General features: G+C 47.9%; 1 protein-coding gene across 1 annotated transcript in view; it reads left to right on the top strand.

The window, feature by feature from the left end:
- Window positions 1-14,307, top strand: part of LOC147124856 (FRAS1-related extracellular matrix protein 1-like) — an 883,765-nt gene that overhangs the window by 4,669 nt on the left and 864,789 nt on the right. The window contains exon 2 of the mRNA XM_085994045.1: window positions 2,510-2,966. Coding sequence (XP_085850171.1) covers window positions 2,736-2,966 — 231 coding nt within the window. The 5' untranslated portion in view covers window positions 2,510-2,735. The remainder of the gene's footprint in view (window positions 1-2,509; window positions 2,967-14,307) is intronic.

A 14,307-nucleotide genomic window follows, 5' to 3' on the forward strand; every position in this document is an offset into this window, starting at 1 on the left:
CTTGGCATCTGTTTTGGTCTGATTACGCCTCTGTCCATGCCTCTGTGATGCACTTTGGGATGTTTGTCTATGTTAAAGGCACTATATAAATGAAAGCTGGTAGTCCTTTGTTGCTCAGATTTCGCTAGATGTTCGAAAGATCGAACAAATAGTTTCGCAATTTTCCTTTTAGGGTTCAAATGTAAGTTTGGTCTGAACAAACACACAGGCAACAGATTTCGCGTACAAAGATTTATCTTTAATAAATGCTTAACAAACACCGTTCGCAGTTTAAAGTACAATTCCAAAATATAAGACTCACAACTTATATAGATATTACCCTGATTTGGTCTGAGGTGATCAATCTCTGTCCAACCCTCTACGTTGGGTTTTGTCCCCAGGTCCCTGCTATCGAGTGTTGCCCCTAGGTCTCTTGCTGCCAGGTTGTCGCTCCCAGGTTGTCACTCTCTATCTGGGGTTTTTCCTCCTGGTTTATACTATCCTATAATCTGTCCCATCTCTTTGGTTACACATTTGTTACTGTCCCTGCATCCAGATGATTAGTTTACCCTATTCCACATCCTGTCTCATCTCCTTGATTAGTTTACGTCTTACTTCATCCATTTTTCTCTAATTGACCCATTGTTTGCTAACTGGTGCCTGTAGTGACCTCACTTGTGTCTGACGAGGTTACCTATGAGCCCTCTGTTTAGAACATTCCTGAACCTCTGCATTATTTATCCATTATCCCTTACACATGGTGACTCCTCCATTTTATTTCAGTTTTCTTACATAGCTTCCATTTCAACATCCTTTCACTTCCTTTTCCCAAATTTCCTGTTCATTGCCTGTGTTTTGGGTCAAATCTATGAAACATTAACCTCCCATAGGGAGCACTAGAGTAAAATCTGAAATTATGCATAATAATAGCAAGATTTTCATTTTGAAATATTTATTTTTCCTGTTCCAATACCATGTATATGTAACTAAAATAATGATGGTAGATAGAGGTAATTTTATTGCATAGTACATGAAGCAAATACATTCACTTTATGAAGTAGTATCTGAGGATTTTTTTTACAATTACATTAAAATTTACAATTTGGTAAAACTCGTGGGTGAGTCTGAGAGGGGGTAGGAGGCACTCGAGAGGGGTGCAAGCGGTGGCCGACGAGGCCAGCAGTTTTATTGTGGAGCCGGCGGGAATCTCCTCCTGGCTCCACATTAAGATAAGTAGAAAAAAAATGTACCTTTGGCGTGGCAGCCCAGCGGTCCCTTTAAAGGCTGTTCATAAAAAAAGCTGGTCCAGGCAAGCTGCGATCACTTGCAAACGGATTTCACAAAGGGGCCTGAATCATGAGTTCGGCCCTCGATTTGCATAAACAATGGGCCTAACGCCAGTTTCATGCGGGCAGACTAACCAATGTGGCGTGTGGCACAATTGCTCACGCCACGCCATGCCATATTGGGTCATGCTGTGCCCATTCTTCACCTGAGAAGCAGGCGTTGTGCAATCAAATCTCTAGGCTAAGTTTTACAGGTGAAAGAAAGAATGAAAGAAAGGCTCACAATTTTATTGCCGCTTTCATGACCTCAGGACGCCCTAAAGCACTTTACAACCAATGAAGCTCTTATTGGAGTGTAATGTCACTGTTGTAGTTTAGGAAACGCAGCAACAATTTGTGCCCAGCAAGCTCCCACAAATAGCAATGTGATAATAACCAGGTAGCTTGTATTTAGGTGTTGGTTGTGGGCTAAGTATTGGCCAGGACACCTGGGAGAACTCCCCAGCTCTTCTTTGGATAGTGCCATGGGACCTTTAATGTCCACCTGAGAAGGCAGATCGGACCTCGTTTTAACCTCTCACGTGATAGATGAATGATAACCAGACAAAAGCCTGCATTTCAAACATTGTCTTCCTCAGGTTAAGATTCTGCCTAAATGAAGAACTAACAGCAGTATCCCTACTTATGTAAGATTTCAAAATAATACGTTTTCCCCAGTAAAGTTGAAATTATAGTGTGTGCAACAGCTGTTGGCATAACATGCAGTAGAGATGTCTCTTTGATTTCACTTATGCTGATTATAAGCAAAGCTTTAAAGGAAATTAATTTCATTAGGGTTCCTGCTCACTACATTTTCCACCTCCTCAGTCATAAAACCAGTTGTAATTTCCTATTTTAATTAAACCAGTGGAGTGGAACTTGACGGAATCCTTGCTTTTTATGAGCAGCAGTTCTGGGGCAGCTTGATGACGGGATGAATTGGAACACAAATGCACAGTATCACTGCAGTCATAGGATACAAGTAGGTTTTGCCCCACATGTTTATTTCCTAATGTCAACCCTGTTGCCTTGGAGATGCTTTGAGCACAAATCCTCCACGAACGTTAAAGAGAGTTGACACTGCACATGCATATGTTCAGAGTGACATTGGCTGTGACCTGGGAACAGCAGGAAGGTCAACAGAAAGCTGTGCATCTGCTTTAGAAACAAATCACAGAAACATTATTATTTTCTCTGTTTTTCAGGGCTGCGGGAACTTGAACTATTCTGACGCACATCAGTTGTTGCTACTCCTGAGTTCTGCTTAGAGACGTTGACTCTCCAAGATTGGCCTTAAATCCTGGCTAATACCTCTCTCTCCAGTAAGCTTTGTCACGATGTGCTCTGCTTTGATGGGAAGTAAATTGAACGTCTGTTTGTGAAGAGCTGAGAAGTTTGAAGGTTTTGTTACTCGAGTCTGACTCAGTTAAAATGAAGCATTACTGGAAACAGCCTGCATTCCTTCTGCATCTGTGCCTTTGGAGATGCATTGCACCTTCCTTTCTCCAAGTGAATCATGGCATAACAGTTCCCAAGGGGCAGTCTGTGTTTCTTTCGGAGGAGGACCTGCAGTTCAACATCCCAAAGGAGAAGGACAGCTGCAAGGTGGAGGTGGTCATGAATGAGCCAATCATGCAACTGGTCGGGAAGCTTACCCCTCAGGTGAGATATCAACGGCTGAACGCTCCTTTCTGATGAGGCATCATTGTAGCCGTCAGTCAAACAAAGTAACCCAGTAGTCTGCTAAATTTTCATTTCTCTGTAAACTTCTGAGTGCAATGGGGAAAATATGAGCTTATTTGGACAAAAAAATCAAATTAAAAGTTTGACTCAAGTTGGGCAATTGAAATGGTACTGTTACAACCATCGAAAACTGTTGCAAAGGCTTAAAGTTGTAAAACTCACAAACATTTATGCCTGTAATTTTCACAGGGGTTCTTCCGGTCTCCTGTCATAATTTCGATACAAGATTGGCAGAAGCCCTGGTCAAACAATGTAAATGGACGTTCCCACTAAAGTCACAGAGGGAGATCAGGGGACCCTCATAGAGATTCTACCTCTTCTACGCCTGTACTGCATTCCAAAGCTCCCCCTAATTTTCTTTTTGGTGCGCGGTCCCTTTTGACGGACTGCGTCGCCCATTCAAAATGTTGTGCATGTGCGAAATGTCCCATTCAAAAGCCGGTGATCAGCCTACGCAGGACCTCCAGACAGCTTAACGGGGACGTTGCTGCATTCCTGTCTCTGCTACTTTTGCATAGGTGTTATTTTATATGGGTAATGGCTACCCAAAAAACAAAGCACTCAACGGAGTGTAGTACAAGTGCATGGGAATTTCCACCTTTCACAGACCTTTGCTGCATTTTGTGAACACAGACCATTTTGGAAGTATTGCCAAATAATTGCACATTTCCAGATTTCATGGAACCCTGGCTGTGATTACAAGAATACAGCACTCTCTCTAGTAGATTTTATTATTTAATATTTTCAACTAATTGGATCTATCATGTCCTTGAATACCAGTCTGTTTTTTATCATTCCTCATGCCATATATCCTTCTGGCCTCTCGGGATGACACTGTCCATTTAGTGCCTATTTGTGGCAAATGATGAGCAGTTTTATGCTGTGGTCCTGTTCCCATTAGAAACCAGGCCAAAACTGCTCCAACGCATTTTGCACAGATCCCTTACAGATGGTAGAGGTTTTCTTCTCATCTGTCTGAGCTTACTTCAAACTCAGGGTCCAGAAGTGAAAGGGCAGTGAGCTAACACTCTGCACCACCTCGTTCAAGGGTATACTCAACTTTCTTCATGATATATATGAATATCTGATGCATCTCGGGTTCCTTGAGGCCCCGTTGTGGGAGACATGTCTATGTTCTCTATTAGCCTCGTGGAGGAGGAGAGCAATGTTATAATTGCAAAATACTGCGGATGCTGGAAATCGGAAATAACAACAGAAAATGCTGGAAATACTCAGCAGGCCAGGCGGCATCCGTGGAGAGAGAAACAGAGTTAACGTTTCAGGTCTGGGACCCTTCATCAGAACTGGAAAAAGCTGGAAATGTAACAGATATTAAGCAGGTGCAGAGACAGGGGGTGGGGGGGGAGGTTAGGAGGGGAGGAAGGAATAGAAAGAATATCCTGTACTTTTGTAAGAGGCAGGAAAGATAAAATGTTGCAAATGGGAATGGCAAAAATCATACTGCATGAAAAATGGGGGCAGGGATAATTATCTGAAATTGTTGAACTCAATGTTGAGTCCGGCAGGCTGCAAAGTGCCCAATCGAAAAACGAGGTGCTGTTCCTCGAGCTTACGTTGAGCTTCATTGGAACAATGCAATAGCGCAAGGACAGAGAGATCAGAGTGGGAGTGAAGCGGTGAATTAAAGTGACAGGCGACCGGAAGCTCAGGGTCACCCGTACGGACTGAACGGAGGTGTTCCGCAAAGCGGTCGCCCAATCTGCGTTTGGTCTCCCCAATGTAGAGGAGACCGCATCGTGAGCAGCGAATACAGCATATTAAATTGCAAGAAGTACAAGTAAATCGCTGTTTCACCTGGAGGGGGTGTTTGGGGCCCTGGACAGTGGGAAGGGAGGAGGTAAAAGGGCGCTTGCACGGGAAGGTGCCAGGTGAAGGAGCAGGGCTGTTGGGGGTGATTGAGGAGTGGACCAGGGTGTCGCGGAGGGAGTGGTCCCTTCGGAATGCTGAAAGGGGAGGTGAGGGGAAGATGTTTTTGGTGGTGGGATTACGTTGGAGGTGGCGGAAATGGCGGAAGATGATCCGTTGAATGTGGAGGCTGGTGGGGTGAAAGGTGAGGACAAGGGGAACCCTATCGTGGTTCTGGGAGGGAGGGGCAGGGGTGAGAGCAGAAGTGCGGGAAATAGAACGGACATGGTCAAGGGCCGTGTCAACCATCTTCAGCAGCACCGACGCACTCTATTTCAATGCTGTCCGGGTCCACAGTTCCATTTCATCCTTTGACTCATCCGACGCTTCAACAAAAAACTTTTTTTCTTCCTTTCTGATGTCAAGGATCGCAAGCTTCATCAACTCGTGGACACCAACGCCCCCCCCAGAACCACCTTCCCCGTTACTTTCCTCCGATCCAATCCCTTCTTCCAGTCTCACCCCCTGCCGTGTTTTCACTAACCCCTCTGACCTTCCCCTCTCTGACACCGAACGTTCAGTCCTCAACAAAGGCCTGAGCTTCATCCCCTTACGCCCCCACCTGAATGAATTTCGAGCTCAGCACGATGCTGAGCTCTTCTTCCGTCGCCTTCGTCTCCGTGCCCACTTCTTTGGCCGGGAGTCTTCCCCCCGCACGGCTGATCCTTTCTCCCGCTTTCTAAATTCTCATTCTACTTGAAACTCTCTGGCCTTCTACCCTCTCTAGATCTTTTCATTGCTAACTGCTGACGTAACATTGGCCGTCTCCATTTCTCTGCTCCCCTCACTCACTCCAACCTAACTCCCTCTGAACTTGCAGCACTCCGTTCTCTCCGATCCAACCCTAACATTATCATTAAACCTGCTGATAAGGGTGGTGCTGTTGTTGTTTGGCGAACCGACCTCTACCGTGCGGAAGCTGAATGCCAACTCTCCAACACCTCCTCCTACCTCCGCCTGGACCATGACCCCACTAGCAAACATCAAGCCATTGTTTCTAAGTGTGTCACTGACCTCATCTCCCCTGGAGATCTTCCCTCCATGGCTGCCAACCTCATGGTCCCCCAACCCCGCACAGCCCACTTCTACCTCCTTCCCAAGATCCACAAACAGGACTGCCCTGGTAGACCCATCGTTTCAGCCTGTTCTTGCCCCATGGAACTTATCTCTTCCTATCTCGACTCTGTTTTTTCTCCCCTTGTCCAGTCTCTTCCCACCTACATTCGTGACTCTTCCAACGCCCTCCGTCACTTTAACAGTTTCCAGTTTCCTGGCCCCAACCGTCTCCTTTTCACCATGGACGCCCAATCCCTCTACACCTCCATCCCCCACCAGGACGGCCTTCGGGCGCTCTGTTTCTTCCTTGAACAGAGGCCCAACCAGTCCCCATCCACCACCACCCTCCTCCGCCTGGCTGAACTTGTTCTCACATTGAACAACTTCTCCTTTGACTCCACTCACTTCCTCCAAATTAAAGGTGTTGCTATGGGAACCCGCATGGGCCCTAGCTATGCCTGCCTGTTCATGGGATATGTGGAACATTCTTTGTTCCAGTCCTACTCAGGTCCCCTCCCTCACCTCTTTTTCCGGTACATCGATGACTGTATTGGTGCCGTTTCCTGCTCTCGCCCTGAACTGGATAAGTTTATTCACTTTACTTTCACTTTCCACCCTGCCCTCACCTTCACATGGCCCATCTCCGACTCTTCCCTTCACTTCCTTGACTTCTCCGTCTCCATTTCTGGCGATCGGCTTTCAACAAACATCCACTACAAGCCCACCGACTCCCAGAGCTACCTAGACTACACTTCCTCCCACCCCGCTTCCTGTAAGGACTCTATTCCACTCTCCCAGTTTCTCCGTCTCCGCCGCGTCTGTTCTGACGATGCCACCTTCCATACTAGTGCTTCTGACATGTCTTCCTTTTTCCTCAACCGAGGATTCCCCTCTACCGTGGTTGACACGGCCCTTGACCGTGTCCGTTCTATTTCCCGCACTTCTGCTCTCACCCCTGCCCCTCCCTCCCAGAACCACGATAGGGTTCCCCTTGTCCTCACCTTTCACCCCACCAGCCTCCACATTCAACGGATCATCCTCCGCCATTCCCGCCACCTCCAACGTGATCCCACCACCAAACACATCTTCCCCTCACCTCCCCTTTCAGCATTCCGAAGGGACCGCTCCCTCTGCGACACCCTGGTCCACTCCTCAATCACCCCCAACAGCCCTTCTCCTTCACCTGGCACCTTCCCGTGCAAGCGCAGGAGATGTAACACCTGCCCTTTTACCTCCTCCCTTCCCACTGTCCAGGGCCCCAAACACCCCTTCCAGGTGAAACAGCGATTTACTTGTACTTCTTGCAATTTAATATACTGTATTCGCTGCTCACGATGCGGTCTCCTCTACATTGGGGAGACCAAACGCAGATTGGGCGACCGCTTTGCGGAACACCTCCGTTCAGTCCGTACGGGTGACCCTGAGCTTCCGGTCGCCTGTCACTTTAATTCTCCATTTCACTCCCACTCTGATCTCTCTGTCCTCGGCCTATTACATTGTTCCAATGAAGCTCAACGTAAGCTCGAGGAACAGCACCTCATCTTTCGATTGGGCACTTTGCAGCCTGCCGGACTCAACATTGAGTTCAACAATTTCAGATAATTATCCCTGCCCCCATTTTTCATGCAGTATGATTTTTGCCATTCCCATTTGCAACATTTTATCTTTCCTGCCTCTTACAAAAGTACAGGATATTCTTTCTATTCCTTCCTCCCCGCCCCCCCCCCCCGTCTCTGCACCTGCTTAATATCTGTTACATCTCCAGCTTTTTCCAGTTCTGATGAAGTGTCCCAGACCTGAAACGTTAACTCTGTTTCTCTCTCCACGGATGCTGCCTGGCCTGCTGAGTATTTCCAGCATTTTCTGTTGTTATTTCAGCCTTTGAATGTTATCTACCTTTGGACTCATTTAGATCTTGGAATGACCTGAATCCAATGTCTTGAACTAACTGCAGAGAATATATACAAAGACCATCCATGTGAGCCTAAGCCCAACCTGTTCCTGTCTGTTTCTCAGAGAGAATTTGAAGTTTTAATTCTGATAAATCTGTCTCTTAGTGATGCTACTGGTCAGTTATGGAGCTCAGTCACGTACTGAAGATTGGGGGAGTTAAAATTCCCCTGTAGTCTCAGTGGAGAGACAGTGGATATTGCACTTGTGGAGAAATTTGTTTCCTCCCTGATGGCTCTTATCTAACCTGTATATAAGTCAAAGGTCTCTTCAATCTCTAAAATACCCAAAGGATTGATATTGCAAAGGAATAACATCCTCCCTTATGATAAGGAAAGGCTGCTTCTACACAATTTCAAAATTCTGTTTTTTAAAGAAATTAGTAACCACACTAGACTGAGATTTAGTTCTAGGAACAGGAGGAGGCCATTCAGCCCCTCAAGCCTGTTCTGCCATTCAATTGGATCATGGCTGATCTGTACCTTAACTCCATCTACCCACCTTGGTTCTGTAACCCTTAATACCGTTGCCTAGCAAAAATCTGATTTTAATTTTCACTTGACCTCCCAGCCTCAACAGCTCTTTGTGGGAGAGAGTCCCAGATTTCCACTACCCTTTATGAGGAAATGCTCCCTGACATCAGCCCTGAACAGACTGGCTCTAATTTTAAGGTTATGTCCCCTTGCTCTGAACGCCCCCACCAGAGGAAATCGTTTCTCTATCTACCCTATCAACTCCTTCAATCATCTTAAACACCTCAATTAGATCACCTCTTCATCTTCTATACTCAAGGGAATGCAAGTCTAGACTATGAAACCTGTCCTCATAATTTAACCCTTTTAGCCCCGGTATCATTCTGGTGAATCTGCGCTGCTCCCGCTCCAAGGCCAGTATATCCTTCCTGAGGTGGGCCCAGAACTGAACGCAGTGTCCAGACAGGGTCTAACCAGAGCTCTGTACAGCTGTAACACAACTTCACCCCTTTGTATTCCAGCCCCCCAACAGGCAAACATATCATTAGACTTTTTAATTATTTTTTGTTCCTGTCCACTGGCTTTTAGTGATTTCTGAACTTGGACCCCACAATCTCTCTGCTCCTCCACAGTTCCTAGCTTCTCTCCATTTGAAAAATACTCTGATCTCTTTCTTGGTCCAAAGTGGATGACCTCACATTTCCCCACATTGAACAACATCTGCCACAGTTTTGCCCACTCACTTTTTAAAAATGTGTTTATGGGATGTGGGTGTCGCTGGCAAGGCCAGCATTTGTTGCCCATCCCTAATTGCCCTTGAGAAGGTGGTGGTGAGCCGCCTTCTTGAACTGCTGCAGTCCGTGAGGTGCTGTTAGGGAGGGAGTTTCAGGACTTTGACCCAGTGACAATGAAGGATCGGCGATATACTTCCAAGTCAGGATGGTGTGTGACTTGGAGGGGAACTTGCAAGTGGTGGTATTCCAATGAGCCTGCTGCCCTTGTCCTTCTAGGTGGAAGTGATCACGGGTTTGGGAGGTGCTGCCGAAGAAGCTTTGGTGAGTTGCTGTGGTGCATCTTGTAGATGGTACACACTGCAGCCACGGTATGCCGGTGGTGGAGGGAGTGAATGTGTAAAGTGATGGATGGGGTGCCAATCAAGCGGGCTGCTTTGTCCTGGATGGTGTCGAGCTTCTTGAGTGTTGTTGGAGCTGCACTTATCCAGGCAAGTGGAGAGTATTCATCACATCCTTACTTGTGCCTTGTAGATGGTGGAAAGGGAGTCAGGAGGTGAGACACTCGCCACAGAATACCTAGCCTCTGACCTGCTCTTGTATTTATCTAGCTGGTCCAGTTAAGTTTCTGGTCAATGGTGACCCCCGGGATGTTGATGGTGGGGGATTCGGCAATGGTAATGCTGTTGAATGTCAAGGGGAGGTGGTTAGACTCTCGCATGTTGGAGATAGTCATTGCCTGGCACTTATGTGGCGTGAATGTTACCTGCCACTTATCAGCCCAAGCTAATCTATCAATGCCCCTTTGCAACTTTCTGCTCCCATCTACACTGTTTACTGTGTCACCTAACTTAGTGTTGTCAGCAAACTTGGATATACAGCTCTCTATTCCTTCATCTAAGTCATTTATCAATAGAGTTATATCTGGCATACGTTAGTGCTACACTTGGACCGAGAGCAGAGCAGTGCAGAAGTGACAGTATAACTTGATGCTGCTGGTTTGAAGTGGAATCTACAGTTTAAAAGGATTATAATAAGAGCAAAGGTACCTACAAAGCACAGTGATTGAAGAATTCTTATAACGGTTTTCAAATACTCAGGTCCAGATTCTCTACTTTATTCCTGCCCATGTTGGGGCACTTTCAGGGTGGACGGAATGCAGTGTGCCTCACTATCCTGTTGTTGTTATCAGTAAGCTGCGATGCATATGGTTGTGCTGGTTTCTGTTTGTTCAGGTTTTCTGTTGTGATTCAAAAGAAACACAGATGTTATTCTAATTCACATTTTCCAGGTTACTCTGTCAATTTTAATTCCCATGTTAGTGTACTGCCAGCTTCTGTTGTTGGTTATTTAAAGGTTTATTATTATCGTAATCATTGGAAATGAAGAGAGAAAACTTTTCAACACTATGGAGCGGGAATGGAGAAGCAGCGCTCCAAAAATTGTGGGGCTGAGCTTATCGCTACGTTCCTGCTGCCGATTCTTCGACTGACATTTTCTTTGGGATCTGCACAAGGGCAGCTCACAAGACTGCCGATTTCAGGTGTTGAGTTTGGAAGGTTGAGGGGTGAACTCATTGAGGTGATGAAAATTATAAAAGGATTCCATACAGTAGATACAGAGAATTTACTCTGGAGGTGGAATCCAGAACAAGGGGGCACAATCTTAAAATTAGATCTAGGTCGTTCAGGGGTGAAATCAGGAAGCACTTTTTAACACAAAGGGTAGTGGAACATACGGACATAATAGGAGCAGGAGGAGGTCATGAGCCCCTCGAGCCTGCTCCACCATTCAACAAGATCATGGCTGATCTTTTACCACAACTCCACTTTCCCGCACTATCCCCATAACGTTTGATTCCCTCCTAAACACCTCCACCCCCCGAGCAAATAAACCCCTTCCCCCTGGGGAAATAAACACCCTCCCCCCGGGGAAATAAACCCCCTCCCCCCGTGGAAATGAATCCCACCCCCCGGGGAAATAAAGACCCTCCCCCGGGGAAATAAACCCCTTCCCCCCCTGGGGAAATAAACCCTCCCCCTGGGGAAAATAACCCCCCCCCCGGGGAAATAAACCCCTCCCCCCCCGGGGAAATAAACCCTCTCCGGGGAAATAAACTCTCCCCCCGGGAAAATAAACCCCCTTCCCCCGGGGAAATAATCCCCCGGGGAAATAAACCCTCCCCCCCGGGGAAAGAAACCCCTTCCCCCCGGGGAAATAAACCCCCTCTGGGGAAATAAACTCTCCCCCGGGAAATAAACCCCTTCCCCCGGGGAAATAAACCCCCTTCCCCCGGGGAAATAATCCCCCAGGGAAATAAACCCTCCCCCCCTGGGGAAATAAACCCCTTCCCCCCGGGGAAATAAACCCCCTCCCCCGGGGAAAAAAAATCCTCCCCCAGGGAAATAAACCCCTCCCCCTGGGGAAATAAACCCCCTCCCACCCGGGGAAATAAAGCCCCTCCCCCGGGAAATAAAGCCCCTCCCCCCGGGAAATAAACCCCCTCCTCTGGAGAAATAAACCCCCTCCCTCGCTGAAATAAACCCCCTCCCCCGGGGAAATAAACCCCCTCCCCCGCTGAAATAAACCCCTTCCCCCCGGGGAAATAAACCCCCTCCACCCGGGGAAATAAACCCCCTCCCCCTGGGGAAATAAATGCCCTCCCCCCAGGGAATAAACACCCTCCCCCCAGGGAAATAAACCCCTCCCCTCGGGGAAATAAACCCCTCCCCCCCGGGGAAATAAACCCCTCCCCCTGGGTAAATAAACCCCCTCCCTCCGGGGAAATAAACCCGCTCCCTCCGGGGAAATAAAACGCCTCCCCCCGGGGAAATAAACCCCCTCCCCCCGGGGAAATAAACCCGCTCCCCCTGGGGAAATAAACCCCCTCCCCCGGGGAAATAAACACCCTCCCTGAGGAAATAAACACCTCCCCCAGGGAAATAAACCCCCTCCCCCCCGGGAATTAAACCCCTCCCCCCGGGGAAATAAACCCCCTCCCCCCGGGGAAATAAACCCCTCCCCCCGGGGAAATAAACCCCTCCCCCCGGGGAAATAAACCCCCCCCCCTGGGGAAATAACCCCCCCCAGGGAAATAAACCCATTCCCCCGAGGAGATAAGCCCCCTCCCCGGGGAAATAAATCACCTCCCCCCGGGGAAATAAACACCCCCCAGCGAAATAAACCCCTCCACCTGAGAAAATAAACCCCTCCCCCTGGGGAAATGAAGCCCCTCCCCCTGGGGAAGTAAACCCCCTCCCCCCAGGGAAATAAACCCCCACCCCCCGGAGAAATAAAACCCCTGTAGGGGAGCATCTTTTCTGTGGTTTACGATAATTTACCTTCCTTTACCTGGTTTACGGTAATTTACCTGGTCAAGCAGCCTTTTCGTTTCACAGACTGAGACCAATACCAAACAGCAGTTTCGAATCGCTAAACCCACCCTTCCAGTTCTGATTGGAGGACTTATAATTAATGATATATTAAAACGGACAACTGGTCTGGATGTGAGAAATCAACTTTTATTAAACTAAAGAAAACTACACCACACGATTTTAGTAATCACTGTACAATTGCTTAAATGGGAGAAGACAGACGGCAAAACGAGGGATAAATGGCTATGATTGGCTGATTCAGAGTGGTTTGAATGTGTCTATGTTCTGGGGCTGAAATGTTCCCGCCCACATCCGGAGTTTAATGGGTGATTCAAAAACCCATTCATTCCTTATCAAATCCCCTCCCCTTGTGAAATAAATCCCCTCCCCCCGGGGAAATAAACACACCCCCAGGGAAATAAACCCCCCTCGGGGAAATAAACCCCCTCCCCTTGTGAAATAAACCCCCTCCCCCCGGGGAAATAAAGCCCCTCCCCCGGGGAAATCAACCCCTCCCCCCAGGGAAATAAACCCCTCCCACTGGGGCAATAAACTCCCTCCCCGGGGAAATAAAACCTTACCCCTGGGGAAATAAACCCCTCCCCTGGGGAAATAAACCCCTCCCCCCTGGGGAAATAAATCCCATCCCCCCCGGGGAAATAAACCCCCTCCCCCCGGAGTAATAAATCTCCTTCCCCCGGGGAAATAAACCCCCTCCCACTGGGAAATAAACCCCCTCCCCCTGGGGAAATAAACCCCTACCCCGGAGAATTAAATCCCTCCCCCGGGGAAATAAACCCCCTCCCCCAGGGAAATAGAATCCCTCCCCCCGGGGAAATAAACCCCCTCCCCCAGGGAAATAAAACCCTCCCCCGGGGAATGAAACCACCTCCCCCCGGGCATATAAACCCCTCCCCCTGGGGAAAGAAACCCCTCCACCAGGGAAATAAACCCCCTCCCCCCGGGGAAATAAACCCCTCCCCAGTGAAATAAACCCCTCCACCCGGGAAAATAAACCCTTCCTCCTGGGGAAATAAACCCCCTCCCCCCAGTGAAACCAGCCCCCTCCCCCCAGAGAAATAAACCCCCTGTAGGGGGGCATCTTTTCCATGGTTTACGGTAATTTACCTTCCTTTACCTGGTTTACGGTAATTTACCTGGTCAAGCAGCCTTTTCGTTTCACAGACTGAGACCAATACCAAACAGCGGTTTCGAATCGCTAAATCCACCCTTCCAGTTCTGACTGGAGGACTTATAATTAATGATATATTAAAACGGACAACTGGTCTGGATGTGAGAAATCAACTTTTATTAAACTAAAGAAAACTACACCACCCGATTTTAGTAATCACTGTACAATTGCTTAAATGGGAGAAGAGAGACGGCAAAACAAGGGATAAATGGCTACAATGTTAATTAAACAATTTCCCTTAAATTACCACCCCCTTTAACTCCTTACTAGATTGCCTTGCTGAGGAGTCAGAAACCTGCTCACCTGTGGTCCAAGGAAGTAAGAGAGAGATAGCTTCTCAGGAGCTATCTTTATCACAGAAATCACAGAAACCCCACAGTGCAGATAGAGGCCATTTTGGCCCATCGAGCCTGCACCGACACATATCCTACCCGATCCCTGATAACACATAGCCCACCCTATCCCCATACCGGTCAATTTATCATAGCCAATCAACCTAACCCGCACATCTTTGGACTTTATATCCTGCCAGCTCCTGCTGTTTGGCGCTGAAAGGGA

Source organism: Somniosus microcephalus, chromosome 1, assembly GCF_052327205.1.
Source record: "Somniosus microcephalus isolate GS21.2 chromosome 1, FLI_Smic_1.0, whole genome shotgun sequence".
NCBI classification, from domain to species: domain Eukaryota; kingdom Metazoa; phylum Chordata; class Chondrichthyes; order Squaliformes; family Somniosidae; genus Somniosus; species Somniosus microcephalus.